Raw genomic sequence first — 21,363 nt, 5'->3', positions numbered from 1 at the left:
TTTCAAGGTTTTTCTGTCCTTCTAGGATAATCGTTTAAAATGAGAGAGCAAACAACTATTTTTGCTTGGGGGTTAACCGAAACATCCACTACAAATTTTCCTTCCTCAAGTACATGAATACTTTATTATGTACGTGCAAACTTGGTGCAGTTAATTCAAAACAAATCTGTACTCAGCTCTTCCAAAGCTATTGAGGGGCACTATTTCTTACTAAGATGAAGCTTCTGAAAAAGTTTGAAAAATCCTAAATTGGGCCTGTGTAATTATAGATAAATGAGTCAAAGTTTTTTTCAAAATTGGTATGATGGTATGAAAGAGAAGCTTATAATGGGAATCTAAGTTTTATCCTTCATTTTGAGAAGTTAAGCATATACATAGGTCATTTATGCAGGTAATTCAGTGTAATATAAAAATCATTGCACTGAGCAGAGTGGCTATGAATTTTGGTAAGTAAGCTGTTGTATATACAAAGTTTAGTTGAAGCTAATGCTAAAGCAAAATAAATCTCATGGATGACTAAGCTGTAGTCCCTGGGTCTGTAACAATCCCCAGAGAATAAGGAAAGTTAATTTAAAATATTTTTGTTCTTCTGGTCTGAAGCCAGATGCCTTAAATTCTGAAAATCAAGCCTCAAGTGACATTCCACTCCAGTGGGAAAAGAAAGGAGAACAAATACTCTGGTCCTGCAGAATCATCTTTGCTTCATTAACAATTAAAAAGTGTAATTTAAATACTGAACTAATGCTCTCTCATTCCCACTCCCTTGTTTGGTCACTCTTTTCCTCATTCACTCTCATTCTCTCTCTTAAAACAAGCATATTTACTTTAAAAAACATCTTTTAACTGCGATGAAGAATTTAGGACCTTTGAATACTGCAGAACATTAGATTCCATTTTGTGCATTTCAGGCAAGTAGAACTGAACTGGAAATAAAATTAATGAATCATTGTCCCATGTTTAGATCTTGGAATTGGCTTCCAAAACTCTATTTGGAGACAGCAAAATAAACCCATGGATTTTAATGTAATCATAGTGTTACCATCATTTAATCTTTTTAGTAGATTTGAATGAAACTCAAACTCTTCCAGTAACAATTACTTCAGTAAATACAGTTTTATTCTAGTATACAGTTGTCTTAATATGGCTATTAGTGTGTATTAGGTGTCCATCATCAAAGTTGTGACATAACATAAAAATATGATGTGAAAATTGAATGTACTGTGTTCTGCAGGACAGTTATTCAGTTTAAAGCAGGATTTGAACACACCAGCTGAAAAAAAGGAAAAGAAGAAATTATTTCTTCAGGTCACTGCATTGTGTATTACCTGTTCATGCTGTTGTCTTATCTTAAACTTTCCTAAACTTTAGCTACTTTCTATAGATGCACCATGGTCGTCCTTAGCAACTAATGACTAGGGAAGATGAATAGTGTTGAAGGTCCTAGGATACTGATTCGAGATACCAACATCAGTAAAATTGCTTCATTGTACCATGCTGGATTATTGTGATTGCTTAGTTTTAGCCAAAAATTTTCTTCTAAGAGTTTACAGGATAGCCCAAGAGAGCCCCTTTCTTGAGCCCTTCTTTCTTTTTTTTAAGGATTGTTTTTAAGTGTTCATTGTGAGCAGTGATGAATGAAGACTCGCTTTTTATCAGTAAATTAATATTAAATGTGTCATTTAAAAATTAGGTTCAGAGTATCAATATATTGTTGTTACTTTGGGCAAGGAATAGTGCCTTTTCTATTTCTAGGTAGCAAAAAAAACCCTTAAAGTGGAAAATGCCTCTTTATAGAACAAATGTATTTTGTTTCATGAAATCATGTTCTGTAGCCTGACCTAAAAGTCTATTAAACAATTCAGTCATGAAAACTCTGAGAATTTCCTGGCCCCTAAGTACTATCCAAAATAATCTTATAATTATTCATGTGACCCTATGAACCCAACAGCTGAAGTACAAGCAAACAAATAGGCATGGATTCAGTGTCTACAAAATTAGAAAATGAGAACTAGATTTCCTGTGCTAAGGAAAATGCTCCAAGTTGCTCTTTTATTAGCTGTATGCGATGGGTAGGGTGCATATATTTTACAGCTGTAGTAATATGCTTACTGATCTTTTACAACAATATCAATTACAATTGGTTATAAATGAAAATATTTAGAGATACAGTAAGGTTCTGTTGCACTTTACATTTATGTAATACTTATGTTTCTGACTGTAGATCTAAACTGTAGGCTGTTTCTGATAGATTTGGAAAGATCCACCTTTCAATATAAAATCACAATGTATAGTACAATAATATCCCAATATGAGTCTTTCTTTGATACAAATAATAATAGTGATTGTATAAATACGAAGACAGTTTTATTACATGTACTTCATCGTTGAGCTTTGACACGTTTACTCTGAGCTTGAGACCTTCATAAGCAATTCTAAGCAGTTTCTTTAGTCTCAGGCATGCAATATCGCACTGTGGAAAAACTGAATTAGCCAATGCTGTGAACTTTAACCCCTACCGTTGATTATCTTTTGACTTTTAATATCAGACACACAGGAATGGAATAGACTGTATGCTTTCTGAATCAGTTATGTAAGTATACATATTAAAATAATATTTTAAAAGAACAGGTAAAGCCAGAGTTTTACAGAAGTAGTTACGGCTACCTTTGGCAGATAGATATGATTGTAGAAAGAGGACAACAAACAAAACGTTTAAGGACTGGTGAGACATGGTCTTCAACAGCCATAATTTTTAGGTTTTCTGTTTGGTTCTTTCTTTTTAAGATGATCTTGTTGACAGGAGATGTCTTAAGGTTTTTTCTGTACTGTGGGTTACCCCTCAAACTTGCTGTCAATTTGCAGTTCAGAAATATGCAACTAACCTCATCTTTCAGAGTTGTTTAAATAATCAGTTCACATGTGTGAGGATGCAGTTATTTTTAAATGTATGAGCTCTGTGGAAGCCTTTCCTCCAATGGGAAGATTATGGTTGTCAGTGTGGTACAAAACCATACAGATTTCTGCCTGTATCTGATGTGTGGGGGGGTTTTTGGTTTTTTTTGTTCCTTAGAGAAAATCTAGACTCGCTATCGCTCCACATACAGAATAATAGTTGAAAAGAGAGACATGTGGGAAAGGGGCTGTTGGGTTCCTCTGCGTTGAATGCTCGGCATTCACTTGTCTGCAATGTGCCCATCACACTGTCAGTGTTTCAGAAATGGAAAAGATGAACATAATGCCTGTTTGAAACCTTTAATAACCTAATTAAAGTAATTAATTTGTGTCTACCTTTGAAGAACGTAAGCCTTTAAGGATGTATTAAATAGAGTTTTCAGTGGCTTCTGTTAGTATTTCTTACTATTTTTTACTTGCATTTGGAAAGCTTTGAGATCCATTTTAATAGTACCATACCATTGCAGTTTGATGATCTAAAGATGTACAACAAAAGGTGGAATTTACAATGAAAATGTGCATTTCTCAAGTTGAACTTATTCAGTCATGGCACATTCAATATTCTAACATCTAAGCTGTTTGAATTATTTCAGTTTGCTTTCTGACATGGAGTTTGAATCCTAATTAGTGTCTATGTTAGGTAATGTACTTGGCTACAGTAAAACTTCTATTCTCTATTGAAAAGTTAACCTGCTAGTCTTTTTCTTGGTTTAAATACTTTTTATAGCACACCTGAGAAGTTTTATATGAATGGAATATCTTTGTTTCTCATCAGAGGTATCAAAAGTCATTATGAAAATGTATTTTAAAAAAGTAATACAATTTTAGAACAGAAGTATGTGTGGTGCCTATACTTTTATGTTAAAAACTCAGTAGACAATTTTGAAAGTTGCTGACTCAAGAAACTCCAATCCACGTGATCAGGTGTTCAAAGACATGACCCACATCAGACTAGTAAAACTGTCATCTTCTCAGTAAATAAATAAAGGTGTGCATTAGCTTAGTAGTTATGTTTAGAATAGGTAGTTATTTTTAGAATAAAGTTGAAATAACACAGATGTTTGAATAGAGTATATTTAATTTATTTAGTTACTAAGACAGCATATTGATTGTAAGTGAATTTGTTGATAAAAGTTTGGAGGAAGTAAATAAGCACTCATTTAGAAAATTAAAAGAGAATACTGGCTGCATGAGGAATTGACAAGAGTAGAACAGTCAACAGAAATTTAACTCAGAATACCAAGTTGAGAAGTTCTAGAAAAATATGAAAATTATGATTTAAACTGAAGAATTTTACAAGAGAACTTAGTAATCAAATAATTAATAACTATTAAGAAAAATATTTGTTCACATATGCTTTTGTTCCAAGAGAAATATATATAGCTGATCTGGCTGACCAGAAAGTGATATTTTTGGCCCTTTCTGGGTAAGATTACAGAAGTCTCTCTCACTGGCAAGGGCATTGTTTCACGTTGCTGAAAAGTGATGTGAAGAGCTCCTTTGTTGTGTTTGGTGTCATCCTTTCATTTTCTCCTTAATCAAATTGAAATTTCAAGTACTTATGAACAATCTTTCAAATGACAGTTAATTGATGTCTTTTGTCAGCCTCTGTTTTATATCTTAAGATGATTCTTAGTAATTTGGATCTAAAGTGTATTACCTGCCATGAGAAGTAACAAGGACTATTTTACTATTCCTTCTCCACTGGACTGATGATTCTTTAAGCAGGATTTTCTGGGGTTGGAGATGCTGTGGTAAATCTGTGCCCCATTTATATCGCACTGCTCTGTCTGTCTTCCAAATCTGTGAAGTCCATCTTTCCTTTGGTAATGGCTTTAAAAATAATTAGTACTGTTACCTTACAGAAATGGAAAATTAGTAATAGCAACCAAGTTTTATCAAAAGTGAAGATGATGACTTGTCAGAAGTTTGAGCCTGCTGTTACAATTTCTGGTTGTAAGTAAATCCAACTCTCAAATGTATTTGGTTTTTTAAAACTGTTTCATCATTTTCTCATGATCACAAATGAAAAGATTTCCCTACTCAAGACATAGGTCATATACCAGAACTGAATGGGGATGGCTGATATTATTTCTGAAGAATGTTGAGTTACATTTAGGGATTGCCTCTGCAAGATGGTTTCACCCTCATTAAATTCAGTTTCTGCTCCTTGAAATGATCTCATCCTTAACAGGATGCAATTAATAAGAAATATTGGCTGGTGAGGTAATGCACATTCTGTAATTGCAATTGAAGCTGTAGAAAGTTCACAGAACATCAGTTAATTAATATTAATATTTGGGCACATCTGCGCTTGTTCACTCTTTTGGCAACCTTCCAGCTGCCATCGATACCGCTCCCCATATTACCAGGGTAAACTCATCTGTTTTCCTGTGTGTCCTCTGCTACTCTGTGCCATGTTGCCCAGTTACTGTGTGAAATTTGATACACAGCAAAAATTGCTGTGGAGTAAGTGAGCGTTATTGCTCTCTGGCATGGTAGTCTGTCTTGTGCTCTGTCCTGGCACTGCAAAGATCCACATCTTCCTTAATCATTGAAGAGAGAGCGAAAGTTTGAAAAGCCTTTGGGAACAGACATTGCAACAAGAATATTGACAAAACAATTGCTGGAAGGGTGACCAAAGGGGACAGGTCACTGCAGTGTTTTATCTAAATTGTTAGAACCTGAAGCTCATGTACAGAAAAGCAAAGGAAAACATCTGGGCCTCCCACAGTGACAGTAATGCTAGACACTTAGAAAAGCTATGAGTGAATTAGTTTGTCGTGAGTATGCTGGAACAAGCTTTGACTCCTATGATGAAGAGGTACTTGAAGACCATTACTCCTTTCCTGTGATGTGTTCTTTCCTTCAGATGTGTAAGGGGACTGGACAGACTCTGCTGCACGCACCTCATATGCCAGTCATACACACCATGCCCCAGGGAGGGCAGCTTCCTTTTGACTCAGTAGATTTATTCCTGTTGTACGGAGAAAGTGATAGTATATGCTAGACTGTATCTTGGCATCACATCCCCCCCCCCCCCCCCCCCCCCCAGTTTCTGCACAGTGAGGGCATAACACACAGTGTTTGCCTTGACTCCCTGTCTGCAATTGCAAATTATGCAAGCAGAGATTTTTTTAAAAATCACAATCTTGTTAAATGCATTGAAAAATGCACCCAATGCAGAACACCCCCCCCCCTTACTTCATTTTACTGTATTTCCTTTCTTTCCTCTTTTAACTACTCCTTCTGTTGACTGCGTTCAGAGCATCCTCAATGCAGTGACAGTTAAATTCTTTATACCTCAACTATTTACTCAGAATTCTTCCCCTCTGTCTCTCCTGATGCTTCCATGCTGGTCTGCTGCTGCAGTAAACAAACCTTTCTATTTCCTTTGTTTTTAAAGTAGTTCCTGGTTTTCTTCTTTATAGTGTGCCAGGCAAAAGACGAACAACACCTGTGAACCACACTGCCCTGAATATGCCTGAACCACCCTAGAGTAAATAATGCATTTGTCAAGTACTGGGCAGAATTGTAGCAGTATTGATGACTCTGTGCACGTATTTTGAGCAAGGTTTTCTTCCTGCCCCCACTCCCTCAAGACAGCAGTATTCCTGGTACGTTATGAGGTACACTTCAGATTGCACCATGGCATTGTATTCTCTTATTTTATAGGCATTTTTTCAAAAACAAAACAGCTTTTCAGCAGTGTAGGGATATTTTAAGGATTTTTTCTATCACGAAAATTAGCATCTCAGCAGTCAAGATACTCTGTTTAAGCACGATGTGAAAATACATAGAGACAAGATATGAGAAAATTAAGACGTAAAGAACACTGCTAACCCGTGATGATCTGAATAGTCTTTGCACAGTTGCATATGTTTCACTGCAAATGTGTTTTTGTAGCTCAGGCTTTCTTGCTGATGAGTTGCTACTGCAACTCTGAGATTACCTGCATACGGATCTCCGAGGCTATTCTTTGTCACCCTGACATGCTGTGGTGTATGGTGACCATCACACTGTGCCAAAACAGTCCTTTACTGCTATTTCTTGAACACAAATGCAAACCTGCACCAGATGGCTGTGTTTCAGCAAAAGTTCTTCAGGTGATGACAGTTCTTTTTCTCCTGTTGGTAAAGCTGCAGGCAGGCTAGATGGCAAGTGCCATTGCTGAAACTGCTATCAGTTCTGCGTTGCAAGGCAGTCATTGGCTTGCAGACCCAGCTGGAGGCTGACTTCAAATATATGTCCAAAACCTGTTGAGTATGATGAAGGGCGTCATAATATATAACTATTTTATTTTATTTTTATTTTAATCTGGGATCGTTGTTAATACTTGAAGAATGTTGCCTGTTAGCCAAAAAGAGATTGATCATGAGATGCTGGGAAAGGATTTGTGGGAATTTTTGAGTTTGACCCCAACTTGCAAAACTGCATTGCTTCCAGATAGCTGTTTCCATATTTGCCACAGTGCACCTAGGGAGAAACTCTGCAGTAGAGTGTCATGACAAACAAGAAATCAGAGAGTATCTTGGGATAGGTAGTGGATCTCACACAAATTTGAGTGGCAGTACAATTTACTAAAGCTTGTGGATGACTGTGTCATCATCCACTTCATCTTGAATGGTGTGTGCTTATTTGGTCACAAGGCTTCCAAGTCCACCAAGAAGATAATGTTCTAACAGTCTGAATGTCTAGCTTTTGTACTCCAAACACTGAAAAATACTTACAAAAAAGCTCCAATTTCTCAAAAGAGTTTCTGAAGGCCTCACCTATTTGATTGCTAAGATGAACAAGACATGTCAGTGAACAGAGCTAAGAAATAGTCCTGACAGAGCAGACCTTTCTGCTGTTCAAGAGCATCATCTCTACCAAACATAGTAACAACATCCTTGAGCTTTGAACAACCTGCATAACTGTTTGAGAATGAAGCTCTGGTATGTCTTCTTGAGAATCTTAAGTACATGATAGAATGACAGGTATATACACTATTCTAGACATAACAGAAAATGCCTTCAGTGTTCAATGTATTTCAGTTCTCATCATTGACATGTAACCAGAAGTTGTTACAAGAGATTATTGTTTTAGAAAGTTCATGAATTAAAGATTTCCTCCTTCTTGAAAATCAGAGAAGTATACATATTAAACTTGTGGCACCTCATTCTTTTTCATCTATGAGTGTCATGTAGGGATGGTCAATCTTTGATCTTTTTGAGTGCAGAACATTTGCAGTGATACACATTTGAACCCAACACTTGGTCACCTCCAGTCTCTCCTGCTGTTATTTTCTTTAATTTTTTAAAATGTAATTTTGTAGCTGGAACACTTGAATCCATGCTTAATGCATAATAACATGAAGCTTCTGTCCTGTAACAGATTAACTGTCCTGTAACAGACCAATGGTGTAAAATTGTCAAAAAAATATGGTAAATTTATCAATTTGCTAAGGAAAAAAAAAAAAGAGTGTTTGTATAAGTTTGTAGTTTTGCCAAAGATTTGACTTTTTGCAGGGGAAGTTTGAGTTGGAATGAAGTTGAATACAGATGTTTGTTAACTTGCTGTTCCATATTAAATATTTTTTCTTTTAAGTATGCCTTTCATCTACATTTTCTTGCAATTTAAGTAAAATATTTTTTCAAAATTTTAATGGGTGACTTCAGCAGTAGTGATAGAAAATATGATACAACCATTTTTTGCTGTAGCTTTTAAAGTTTTCTTTTAATAAAAGCGTTTTTTTCTCTTGACATTGCAAACATCCATCCATTCAGAATCTGATTTCTTGCTGTCATCTTAAGCAAATTTTGTAGTGAATTTCTCTGCAGAGATGCCTGAGCTTTATGAGAACACAGAGAGGAAGTTGATGAAGGAAGCACTGTAACTAGATTCTGTAGAGCTGTAAGCAACAAGCGTGCACAAGCAAGTGAGCCTTTTCAGAAATGGGATATCTGGCAAGCACAGTGCTGAGAAACTGGTAATTTGTTTGGACCTAGCTTAGGTCAGAAAGCTGCAGTGCTTTTCCGGACCTGGCCTTCAGAGCATTGTCCAAGTGTCTTTGTACCTGTAATGTTTACTCAGACTAGATAATTGTAAATTATGTGGAGAACTGACTGTACAAAATAGTGTGATTCATTTCTATTTTTGCATAGCAGGAATTATTTTGAAAATATGAGCTAGATTAAAAACAAGGTCTGTAATTATTCTGTATTGGCTTAGAAATCTGTATGAGTTCACATGACCTGACTTTAAATCCCAGATCAGTGGCAGACCTTTTTTCATAGATTGGTCTGATTTTCAGCATTTCTGCAGATCCCAGTTGACAGTTGTTTGTTCCAGGATCTTTGAAAATCAAATGATTAGCAACTTAGCATTGTTCAGAGAGTAATTAAATGACTGTTTCTCTCACAGTGAACTAGATCAAGAGCTAAATGTTAAAAATAATTATGTCCAAAATGGCTTTTGTGTTTGTAGCTAAAAGAAATGTCCCTCAGGCTATGGCCTCACTCTTGTTTAAACAGAACAATATTGGGTGGTATTTTGAGATTAATAAGATGAACAGTTTTTCAGTAAGAATGTTGGGAAAAGTAATTTATTAATAGAAACTTCATTAGGAAATTTGTTTATTTCCACTTTTACAATAATACCATTTTTCTAAAAGGTTATAATAGTAAGGAGTAATAGGAGAATATTCTTTCATTTTTATTTAATGCCACCCCCGCCCCGACCCCACGATATCCTTGGAAGAAAATGACCAGTGACAAGTGCTGGCTCTAGGTAGGCAACATCTTTACAAAAAAGCATTTCTTAATCTATTCTGCATTTGTACTTTGGCAGTGATCTTGAGATGTCACAGGCTAATCAGTGCATGTATGGTCATAACCTGAATGAGATAAATCTGAGTAACCCCAAGATCCTTCAGAAAATTATGTGACTATCAGCATCACCTCTTCTTTAAATTTTATTAAATAAATGCTCCGAAGTGTGATGCTGGAGTGCCATTTTGGAAGACATAAAACTGAAGTATTGTCTAACTGTGCATTAATGCCTGATTCTTTTGTTCTGAGCAAATTCTCATTCTGATAAGTGTGTTTCCTCTTTCAGCCCCCCTCTCCTCTACCCAAGTTCACTTTACATATTCCTTTCTTTCTGCCCAAGGTGCTTTTTTCATAGTAGACTGCTGTCATATTCCATGGTATAGATGCTTGAGTTACACTGTTGTGGAATAAATACATATAAAAGCAATTGGAATGGTCCTTGGTCATGACTTCCAAGAGATCGCTGTTAGCTTTGCTTGGTCCATATTAATGAGGTTTTCTTTGGAAAAACCTGTAGTGCCAAAATGAAAAATCACCATCAGAATTTACTCATTTTAATGAAATTTTTCTGGGAACAGAACAAAGTTGGAAAGAGCAGCATTTCCTGTGATGTTATTAATTGCTTTTAGGCTTGTATGTTCTGTAAAACCTTCATGTTTTCAAAGGAGATATTTAAGTGATCTTCAAGACATACTGTCCTGAGAGTTATTACTTGTTAATATACCATTCTGGTTTACAGACATTTAAAATTGCTTTAAAAATGTGCAACTAATGAAGGCTTTGTGTCACAGGGCATGGGCTGTTGGCAGCCCTCTATAATAGAAAAACACTCTGTAGGTAAACAGCCAGGAAATCAGAGTGGAATGCATAGTAGCAACCGAGCATATGTGTGTGTGTATATATATATATAATACCTCCTACATTTCAGTGTTTCATTTTGATCATTCAGGATATATTGATGGAGGTTTTTAGAGTTTGGACAGGTGCTGGTCAGAAGCAATGCAGTGAATTATTAAAGCCTCATTAGGGCCTGTTTTCTGTTATTTTTATAGTGTTGTAGCAATAAACATAATTTTTCATGGCTGTTCTTTACAATGAACTTTTGGGGTACACATATTCTTTATTATTATAATAAACTTAGAGAAATTAAGCCTGCTTCTTAATAACAGGAATCTTTGGTCTGTTCTTAATTCCAGTTTCTGGGTTTCATATGTGCCAAGCAGTTGCTAGATGTTTGGCAAAATGATAACATGCACCCAAGTTCTAAGCTAAATACCTGAGGCAGAAAAAATATGAAAAGAGAAACAAATAAAAGATTACAGTAAAAAGGAAGAGATACATGTAAGTTTACATAAGAAATCAGAACGATTATTTTTGTGAACTGCTATATCCAGTATTTCCAGTACAGCAGCACCCACAAACTCCAGCTTTGTTTTGGGGGAATATCTGTCATAAACTATAGGACTAAGAATGGCTATGGTGCTTAGGCTTCTGCCACTTTTATGTAGTAAACCTACAGTAGTGTGCGTGGAGAAAAAGACATAACGCACTTTGCAATTGTAGTGATGATTAAACAGAAGAAAAGATTATAAGAGAAAAATACTGAATAGTTTCAAGGCCAGCATGACTTACTTGTTCTTATAGTTATTTTTAAATGATATCTTAAGAAAATATGTCTGTTGTCACTGTAAGAAAGTTTTATTGCCTGAAGGTTATCAACAAGTTAACTTGCAGATACCATTTTAAGTTACTAGAAGCAAAACTGAGTTTTTTTTAAAGTAAAGTTTTGATGATTTATTGCATATGTTATTAAGAGTTGAAAAATCTCTTTGTTTCCATTTATTTTCCAAATATGGACTTGGCTGTAAAACTACAAGGATGGAAATCTGCCTGAATTTAATATTTATTTTAATGCTAATTTTCATTTTTGAGTTGGAGGACATGTTTTTCTTCTGTAGTATTCTGGAAAATTTTATGTTGCAAGTAATTTTTATTTTCATTTTACTTACTATTAAAATCTCTTTAAAAAATAGAAGAAAGTAAAAATCTATCAAAGCCATAGTATACTTTCATTGGAATATGGAGTTACCTGTTTCAGCTCATTTCTTATTTTAAAAGTATTGTGGGGGAAAAAAAAAAGATAAAAAATATTAGAATTTGTGCTTTTATTTTCTAAAGTAAATCTTGAGGTACTATAACTGCATATAAATTTTACCATTTACATGTGTGCTCGTTACAGTGGTATAGATAAGAAAGTTCACCCTAAACTCCTTGTGTCAGTACTTGGCACTGCTTAAAAAGAAATTTGAAGTACATTTAATATTGCAATGCTTTTAGATCCAGATACTGTCCTCAGTTTCTTGTGAATTACTGCTCGATATGTAGTATGTGAGATACTGCAGAATCAGAGTGCAGATGACTGAAATCTTTGATCTGATGTGGAAGGCAAAAGTGAATCAGGAGCGATACACCCTTGTGAATCATTGTTTTTTGACAGGTAGATGTCAGTTTAGTGCTGCATTTTACTCTTTTTGGTTCACATTCATTGTTAATTACAGTAATCATTCTTTGGTAGTGATATAGGTCAATATAACCACATCTGCCAGGATGAACTGTAAGCCCTGGCTTGGAATCAACTTTTTTGTCTCCCAGGCAAGATTAAGTTCCCCCAATTGTCTGGTGCAATCTCACTGAAAGGTGTTTTTCCCTATCAGTTACCTGAGGGATATGTTCCTATTTTGATTGTTTCAGTTCTTTTCAGTGGCTGGTAAGTATACACATTGTAAGTCTGTATTTTTTTGTAAATGCATCTGTGTGCAGCAGAAGTAACACATTCAGAGCTTTAACACATCAAAACAAACAGTATTTGAAAATGTTATGTGAAGCGCAGAGTCTTTGGAGACAGCTAGTGCCCTGAAGTCTACTTTATACAAAAGAGATTAACACAATTATTCTATGTATAATCTCTCCGGCAAAACACTGTCGCCTGTTTCTGTCAACAAATGGTTTCTTTGCTTTGGCAGCTGAAAGAAATTTTAGTTGTGTAGGCCTTTGTATGTTGCAGAACACAATTTAAAAAATATTTTGGAAGGTAACTGTAGTTTTGGGAAGTTAAATTATTTTCATTAACTAAATATTCTTTTAAACAAGGTAAAAAGACTAATGTCTGCTATGTGTGACACACTCATCATCCATGCATAAGGCAGGCAGCTTCACTATTTTACAGTACACCTTTTGGAAGGGTGTGTCATAAGCACATCCCCACTGTTCCTTGCAGACACTTACCTGATTTAAAGGTACGCATATATCCTATTCAGATAATGCACAGTTGAAGAGCGCATTTTCTTTCTGAATAAAGGTGGAGATGAGCAGTGTTCTTACTGAGAGTCTGAGAGTCCATAAAACTGTTGTATACCAAAGAAAAGAAGATAAAGAGGCTTCAGTAAAGGCTTAATATTTCTAAAAGCCTGAGACCAAATAAATTTTGGAAAATTTGCAGGGAGAGGAAACAAAAAGATACTGCAGCATTTCACTGTGTAATGAATCACAGAAGCCATATTTCTAATGGAATTGAGTTATAAAAGTCCTTGTCAACATGTGAAAGACTTTTTTTTTATATATTAATAAATGTCAGTGCTCTTTTTCAAATCATTGAATTACATTACTAGTTAATAAATTGTTACATTTTGAGTAAAATTTTACTGTTTTCCCCAAGAAATTGTTAATACAAAAACTAAAACTAAGAGAAGAAATATGTACTTTAATAAATATTGCATTGCATTTGATTTTCTGGTTTATGGCAAAAAATAAATAAGAAGTAAAAATTTGCCAAATTTTGAATTTAGTAGCTGAATCAAAGCTTCTGCTATTCTCAGTTTCTTTACCTGGCTGAAAGAATTACATCATTGTTCACAACTTCTGTTTGTAGAGGGTCAGATACTTCATGGAAGCAGGGCATTTGAACCCTCCTCACTTACATGGCAGGGTAAATGCAGGTCTTAGGGCAGAAGTGGATGTGTGTGCAGATCCCCATGCTGGGAGCCACTTCCCTCCTTCATTACATGGCAGGTACGTATGTGTCCTGTGGTGAGGGTGCCGGTGCCTCTAACATGTGGCACGCACAGACTGTGCAAACAGTTTCTTATCATTTGACTGAGCACATGTGTGCTTGCGTCATAGGACTGGATGCGATCTCTGCCGTGTTGATGGATAGTTGCATTTTGTTTATATGTGGGGAAGGATGGCAACAAGAAACAAGCCATTACTCACAAAAACAGTCATTAAGACATCTGCTTATTTCTTGTGCACATATAAGGACTGGTGGGGAACAACCCCATGAAAATTGTCTCAGCACCTGTTCTGGTAACAGTTATAATGACCTTTTCCTATGTTAACTTTTAGTTTGGTAGTTTATACTTTGTAATTACAAAGCACAGATCATTGAGACGAATTATTAATGTTAATCAGTAAGTCAGCATACAAGAATGCAAAGAACCAAGTCTCTCCTTGTATACTAAATGAAAAGATTTCTTCCAGATTCTTGCTTTGATAATTAGACTCTTTTACATAAGCAAACATTACCTAGTTGCTATGCTGCAGTCTGAAGTTCATTAGTGTGTTAGCACAAATATTGGAAGAAGAGTACTAAACCAATATTAGGTAGAAGACCTGTGTGTAGGCTGGAAGTAACGCAATGAATGTGACACCAGAACATTTTGAAAGATTGCTCACAGTGATTAAAACCATTTCTGTTTGCAAAGACCCGCCCAGCTCAGCAAGAAAAAGTGAAAACCCTGAGTAGACCTGTTTTTCTGCTACGGATATCTGTGAGATTTTACTGAAAGTACAGTACATTCAATATTCTTATAAATAGTTTTGTGTATATTCTTTATTTTAAATGTTGACCAGATGTATTGATGTGGCATTTTTTTTGTCTAATGGTGATCCTTAACACTGGTTTTCATTAGAATGTTTTTAACCATAGGTTGAAAGCCAGAATGTCATCTTATTTAAATAGCTTGTTTGGAAACCCAACTCAAAATCTTCACAAATCAGTTTTGGATTCATAGATATTTCAGGTTTAATGCATAAATGCAGTATTTTAATTTAGTGCCTTTTTGCAGAGGCTGTTGAACTTTACAAGAAGTCATGCTAGTTTGGAATTTTTTGATGTTCAGTTTATTATCTTAAGCAAAGGAACTAACAGTTCACGCTTTTGCATTCTCCACAGATCTTCAATACAGTGAGAGAAGAAGCAGCAGCAGAAGATATTTTTGAATATTTTCCTCACCTTCTGAGAAAGCTCCCAACGTTTGATACAGACTGTATATGCAAAGGTGATGGTTTTTGTGTAAAACCATGTGTAACAGGTGCTTACTGTCAATATCGTGCCACTTTACAGAGGACTGCACTCTCTAACTATATAACTGGTGCTTTACTAGAAGCAACTACGTCATTAGGAGCAAGAAGTGGTCTTTTAAATATCTTCGGAGGCTCAACTGGAAGAACAATGCTTAAAGGTAATGAAGATTTAATTTTTTAAACCCTGTCCACTTCAAGTATAGAGTATATTGCAGAATATAGGATGTATTGCAAAATATATAATACTAGATAATATTTTGTAGTTTATATACTCATATATGAAGTTAACAGATAAAAAAGATTTTCATGTTTTCAAAGATTTTCCTTTGCAATCATTATGTGTCACAATGATTAGCTATGTTAGTTTAATAAAGTAAAAATACATGCAAAACTGAAAAGATTCTTATTACAAAACAGACAGCTTTTCAGGTGTTTTTTGTTTGTTTGTTTTGGTTTTTTCTTTTTAGAAACATTCTTGTCTGCATCCAAATTAATACCTAAGCTGCAGTTGTTAGGGTGTTCCTTTGTGTAGTATTTCTCATTTACCAAGTGTTCCTGCGCATAGCCTGACTTGGTTCAGGACTTGAGAAAGGAGTATATATTCTACTCAGTTATTATTGTTGTCATTATACAACTAGCTGTCAGCATAGCACTGTGTGGTAAGTACATTCAATTCGTTATTGATTTATTGTTGGTCTTCTCCTGGATCTGTCATCTTTCTCGTACTGGATCATTTCAAATAATGTGGGTATTGCCTTTGTGGAAAATGCCTATTGGAGAATGGATGTTACATACTAACTTTCCATGCTGATCATCTTCCTCTGCAGTAAGAATACTATTATGTGATTTAGTTTGGTCAGTTTTGGAAGTTAAACAGGACAAAGACATTCTTGGTACAAATTCATTGCATTAAAACAGGGTTTTGTACAGAATAGTAAATGTATTTTTAATTAATGCCTAGAATATTTCCTAAGGTACTCGAGCATTTGGGGATTTATCATCATCTGATATACTGTAACAAAAGGATGTAGTATTTCAGTTGTACAATTGTAGAATTGAAGCATATGGATAATACAGCTTTCCCAGGAATATGACAAAATCAGTACAGAATTCTCAGTGCAGTTCCTTAACTAGTACAGATACTGACCTCAGTTTTACAGGTAAATAGTTATATAGTTTGTGCTCAGATCAGGTTGTCTTATTTTTATCCCAAAGTGGTCCTTTCTAGTTTTAATTAGTCTCTCTTTAGATGAATCCAATGGCAGAGAGAGGCACTAAAATGGCATGAGAACAACAGGTACAGACAGCCACTGCAGCATCTGAGTGAATTTCAGTAGTACGCTGAGCAACATTACTAAGCTTCACATACACTTATCATCTGTGAGAGACAGAGATACGCACAGTACAGTGTCCTATTTCGGTAGGGTTTTTCCATTCTATTTCGTCTCGATTTTATTTGTTCTGGGGAGATGAGTGCTTTAGAAAGATAAACACATACAGTCCTGCGACAGCTCTGGAAAGCAAGGTTAAAAGAACTGAGTCATGTACTTGGTGGTGTGGTGTGGTGGACCCTCCTCCTACAGAGTGGGAGAAGAGAGCACAGGGTTTTGATGCCCCAGACCTGATTGAGACTCTAAGGATGCTCTGTCCCCTGAGTACAAATGTCAGCCTCCCATGGGGCATGTTGCTGCAGTGCCCAAAAAGCCCAGCTGGTGACTGTCATCGTAGAGCTGCAGGCTCCGACTGAGTTCTGAACCAGGAAGCAGCAGCAGTAATTAGCTCAGGCTCACTGACATGCTAATATGGCTGTATCTTTTTACAGAGCCTGAGCTAGTGACTGAACATGTATGCTCTGTGTACTAGCACACTTTGCACTAGTTTGGGGATCTCTGTGGTGCCTGTATTACGTGGTGTATGCTTCTGTTGTTGTATTCTAAGCCCAAGGATGTGTGACCTTAAAGAAAAGGCCAAGATCTTGAACTTGATTTGCAATTCCACAGACAACCTGTGTAGATAGTAGAGATTTGATTTACTGTAGCAGCCTAGGTATGATTTACTGTATTGGTCTCTGTTGAGATGTGCTGCAGCTTTAGGATACTGAAGTTTTCTGAATGTGGAAGGTTCATGTTCAGGTATATCATGGTGATTTAATATATCTGAGAAATGAGAAAGGTATCAGTAACAGAGTCCTCTCTAAAAACATTTACAGAATATTATTTGGTGATGTTATTAACTGAGACATTAGCAAGGAAGCCAACAGTATTTTAAATTCAGAGCTGCAGTTATTAATGGGTGTGTACCTTTTAAGAAGGAAAGTTGTCCTGTCCCTGCAGATTGATAAAAAGGTTATTTTGATTTGTCTGACATCCTCCCTTACTGCTGGATTTAACTTCAACGGTAAGCTAAACTCTTCTAAAACTGATAACTTTTAATTGACACTGATAACAACTCTGTTGTAAAACACAATGGAGTATTTATCACAGGATACAGCATGTCATCGGAACACTTCACTTAGTAGTTGTTTGGAGGTCTTGAAATTGGAATATATTGATCCTGGTGTGGTTTAATAGTTGTTGTGGTTTAACCCTGGTAGGCAGCTAAGCACCATGCTGCTGCTCATTTAGTCGCCTCCAGTGGGATGGGGGAGAGAATCAGAAGGGTAAAAATGAGAAAATTCAGGGGTTGAGATGAATACAGTTTAATAAGTAAAGCAAAAGCTGTGTGCACAACCAAAGCAAAATAAATACTTCATTCACTACTTCCCATAGGCAGGCAGATGTTTAGCCCTTTCCAGGAAAGCAGGGCTTCATCACGCATAACAGTTGCTTGGGAAGACAAACACCATCACTCCAAATGTACACCCTTCCTCCTCTTTATGCCAGCTTTTATTGCTGAGCATGATGTGATTCGGTCTGGAATATCCCTCTGGTCAGTTGGGGTCAGCTGTCCTGGCTGTGTCCCCTCCCAACTTCTTGTGCCCCCCCAGCCTCCTCGCTGGTGGGGTGGGGTGAGAAGCAGAAAAGGCCTGGACTCTCTGTAAGCACTGCTCAGCAGTAACCAAAATATCCTTGTGTTACCAACACTGTTTTCAGCACAAATCCAAAACATAGCCCCATACCAGCTACTATGAAGCAAATTAACTCTGACTCAGCCCAAACTGTTACAATAGTGAAGGTGATATTTCCATCAGCACTTGTGGTTTGTAGCCCTCCAGAAACAGTTCAAACTGTTGTGCATTTCATCAGGGCCCTACCAACCTTTTGCAGACAAGATAGCAGTATATGTAAGTTAAAAGTGTCATGTGTTGCAGAGAGACCAGGGAGATGAAAATAAATATTTGCTTTGACAGTCAGAGGTTTTGAGTGCCCATGTAGTAATTTCAGTGCTGTGCACTGCCCTGAAGTAGTATCAGCAGCAGGAAATTAGCATTATGTCTTTTTAGGTTGGGTTTCTTCATGTTGCTCAGCCTGCTGAAGAATGGAGGGAAGACCCCTTCTCTGATTTTGTTTTTAGTTTTTTGATCAAGAATAGCAAATGCTTCTTGTTATTGTGTTTCACAAGCTGTGATTTTCAAGTGTTGGCTTGCTTTCATAAAATCTTCAAGTATAGGTGTCGTGGTTTAACCCCAGCCAGCAACTAAGCACCACGCAGCCGCTCACTCACTTCCCCCCCATCCAGTGGGATGGGGGAGAAAATCAGGAAAAGAAGTAAAACTCCTGGGTTGAGATAAGAACGGTTTAATAGAACAGAAAAGAAGAAACTAATAATGATAATGATAACACTAATAAAATGACAACAGTAAGTAATAAAAGGATTGAAATGTACAAATGATGCACAGGGCAATTGCTCACCACCCGCCGACCGACACCCAGCCAGTCCCCGAGCGGCCAAAAAAAACTGCCCCCCCCCCCCTTCCCAGTTCCTAAACTAGATGGGATGTCACATGGTATGGAATACACCGTTGGCCAGTTTGGGTCAGGTGCCCTGGCTGGGCATGAGAAGCTGAAAAATCCTTGACTATAGTCTAAACACTACTGAGCAACAACTGAAAATATCAGTGTTATCAACATTCTTCACATACTGAACTCAAAACATAGCACTGTACCAGCTACTAGGAAGACAGTTAACTCCATCCCGGCTGAAACCAGGACAATAGGTTCTCAGGTCTTTGTATTTAATTTATTTATTTTTCAGCTTTTGTTTTAGAACATGTCTAACAGTTCTTCCTTTAAAATTGTACTTGAAAAAGGATTTGCAGTGTAGGAAGATGTCACAGTACAATTGAAGGTCCAGGCATAAAGGTCCCAATGGAAGTGCAGGAGAGCACTGATGAGATGTTCGTTTCTTTCAGATAGAAAGAAATTACAGATGTCTGGTTTATGTGGGATAGTGCAGTGTAGAGACACTCAACCTGTTGCTGACTCATTCAGACCCTAACTGGAGTATTTTCATGATGCAGTGAAATCTCCTATAGTAGTTGGTTTGAAAACAATATAGGCAGTCCCAGTTAATAACCCTTCAAAATATGACCCTTTCTGGTGATGGCACTAGCTGAGATGGTGGTAGTTCGAGTATCATTGCACCATACATCACTATACAGAAGTAGCCATGCCCAAAGGCAGCAATTATATTGATTACTTGAAATAAGTAAAAGGAATCACTAGCAAATGAAAATGTGAACACCAATAGCACTGACATAGCTGGAACTAGAATGCATGATTAAAACAAAAGGTTATATAAATTTATTTTAAAATGTCTTCAAAAGTAATTTGCAATGTTATATAAGCATAAATAAAAGAATTGTTGAACTATCTACTGTTCTGCCACTCAGAAATTTGGACTCAAACTTCCTTTGTGTCCTATAAATGTTGTAATACCTAAAAACATTGTAAATAAAAACTGAAAGAAGTGGTGAATAATTATGAAGTAATTATAGTAAAACATTTTTGTGGTGGATCCAGTTCAATAGATCTTTACCTTGTAAAGATGCGCTACATAAAGTTGCTATTGAAGAATTTTGCTGTATTGCATGTTACTACTTACAGTGTTAGACAATGACAAATACTCTTGCATATTAGAGTAAAAGTTTACACATCTGAGGCTCTGAACTGATGGTAAGTGGCAATGCCAGCATCAGCTTTAATCACCTCTCTCCCCTTTCTGGGTTCTTGTTCCTAGAAACTGATTTCACTTCAGAAAATCCTGTAAAAGAGGGGAACAATAAGGGGCAAAGTCACCTTGGTGTAGTATTGCCACCGAGTGCTTCATTTTGTCAAATCACATCCTGAGTTAGAGATCTCTAAATTGCCTTAGATATTTGTATATGTATTATACATTTCAGTTCAATGAGTTAATAGGCCTTCATCAAAATGTTTACCTGTAATATAGCCAAAATACAATTGTGTTTAAAACATGCTGTGATTAATACTTCAGTTTTTAATGCCTGCATACATTGTCATGTATTTTATGTAAACATATAATTACCTTTGTGCAGGCATTATGCAAATATATTCTTGAATGTAAGAGGATTCTATTTTTATTTGATTGATTGAAAAATATGGATTATGTGGGTAATTCTAGTTTTAATTTGCAAAACATTTGGGAGTCCTACTCCTAACCTTGGGTTATGTATGCATCTTACTCTAAAATCACCAGTGACAAATGATTTCAAGAAAAAGGTCTTTATTAATGTATATGAAACAAGATTTAGTTTAAATGAGTTATCTTGCAAGTGAATATAGTAGGCTTCAGTTTACTGGCTTTTAAAACTTTTTTTTTAGTATAGTTCTTTCAGTTCCAAATTAGGAAACAGCTTGGTCAAACCTTTTCTTCAGATTTGGGGAATATTTCTACTGACCGTGTTCTTTTGGAAGTTCTTTTCTTGTGCTGTCACAGAAACATGACATGGTGGAGGAAGTAGAAACTAACAAATGTGTGACTGTACTGAAAGGAAAAGTTGAGTAATCCACCTATGCAATTTTTCCAGTGAGGATGGTAGCTCTCTTGAGAAAAAGTTTCCAGCTGAACCTGAAAGGTAGGGGTTTTATTCTACTTGTAAAAATAATTATCATAAACAAGTTAGTTAATCTTTAGTGTTTTTTATGGAGTTCATTTATAGGCTCAATGTAGCCATGTCATTAAACGTATGACTGTAAACTGTAGAATATCACTTAATGGGCATGTGGCTGGGCAGCAGGTATACAGCCTGGTTGCTTTTCCTCATGCCTTTTGGCTTTGT

General features: G+C 36.2%; 1 protein-coding gene across 3 annotated transcripts in view; it reads left to right on the top strand.

Annotated features, from left to right (window-relative positions):
• The window catches only part of PLCE1 (phospholipase C epsilon 1), a 166,236-nt gene that overhangs the window by 55,263 nt on the left and 89,610 nt on the right, over positions 1-21,363 (top strand). For all 3 annotated transcript variants that reach the window (XM_075026066.1, XM_075026069.1, XM_075026068.1), the window contains exon 3: positions 14,995-15,283. In XM_075026066.1, the coding sequence (XP_074882167.1) occupies positions 14,995-15,283 (289 nt within the window). The remainder of the gene's footprint in view (positions 1-14,994; positions 15,284-21,363) is intronic.

This window comes from Buteo buteo, chromosome 4, assembly GCF_964188355.1.
Source record: "Buteo buteo chromosome 4, bButBut1.hap1.1, whole genome shotgun sequence".
In the NCBI taxonomy this organism is placed as follows: Eukaryota; Metazoa; Chordata; class Aves; order Accipitriformes; family Accipitridae; genus Buteo; species Buteo buteo.
Note: the sequence above shows the minus strand (reverse complement) of the source record. Positions and strands in the feature narration are given on the sequence as shown.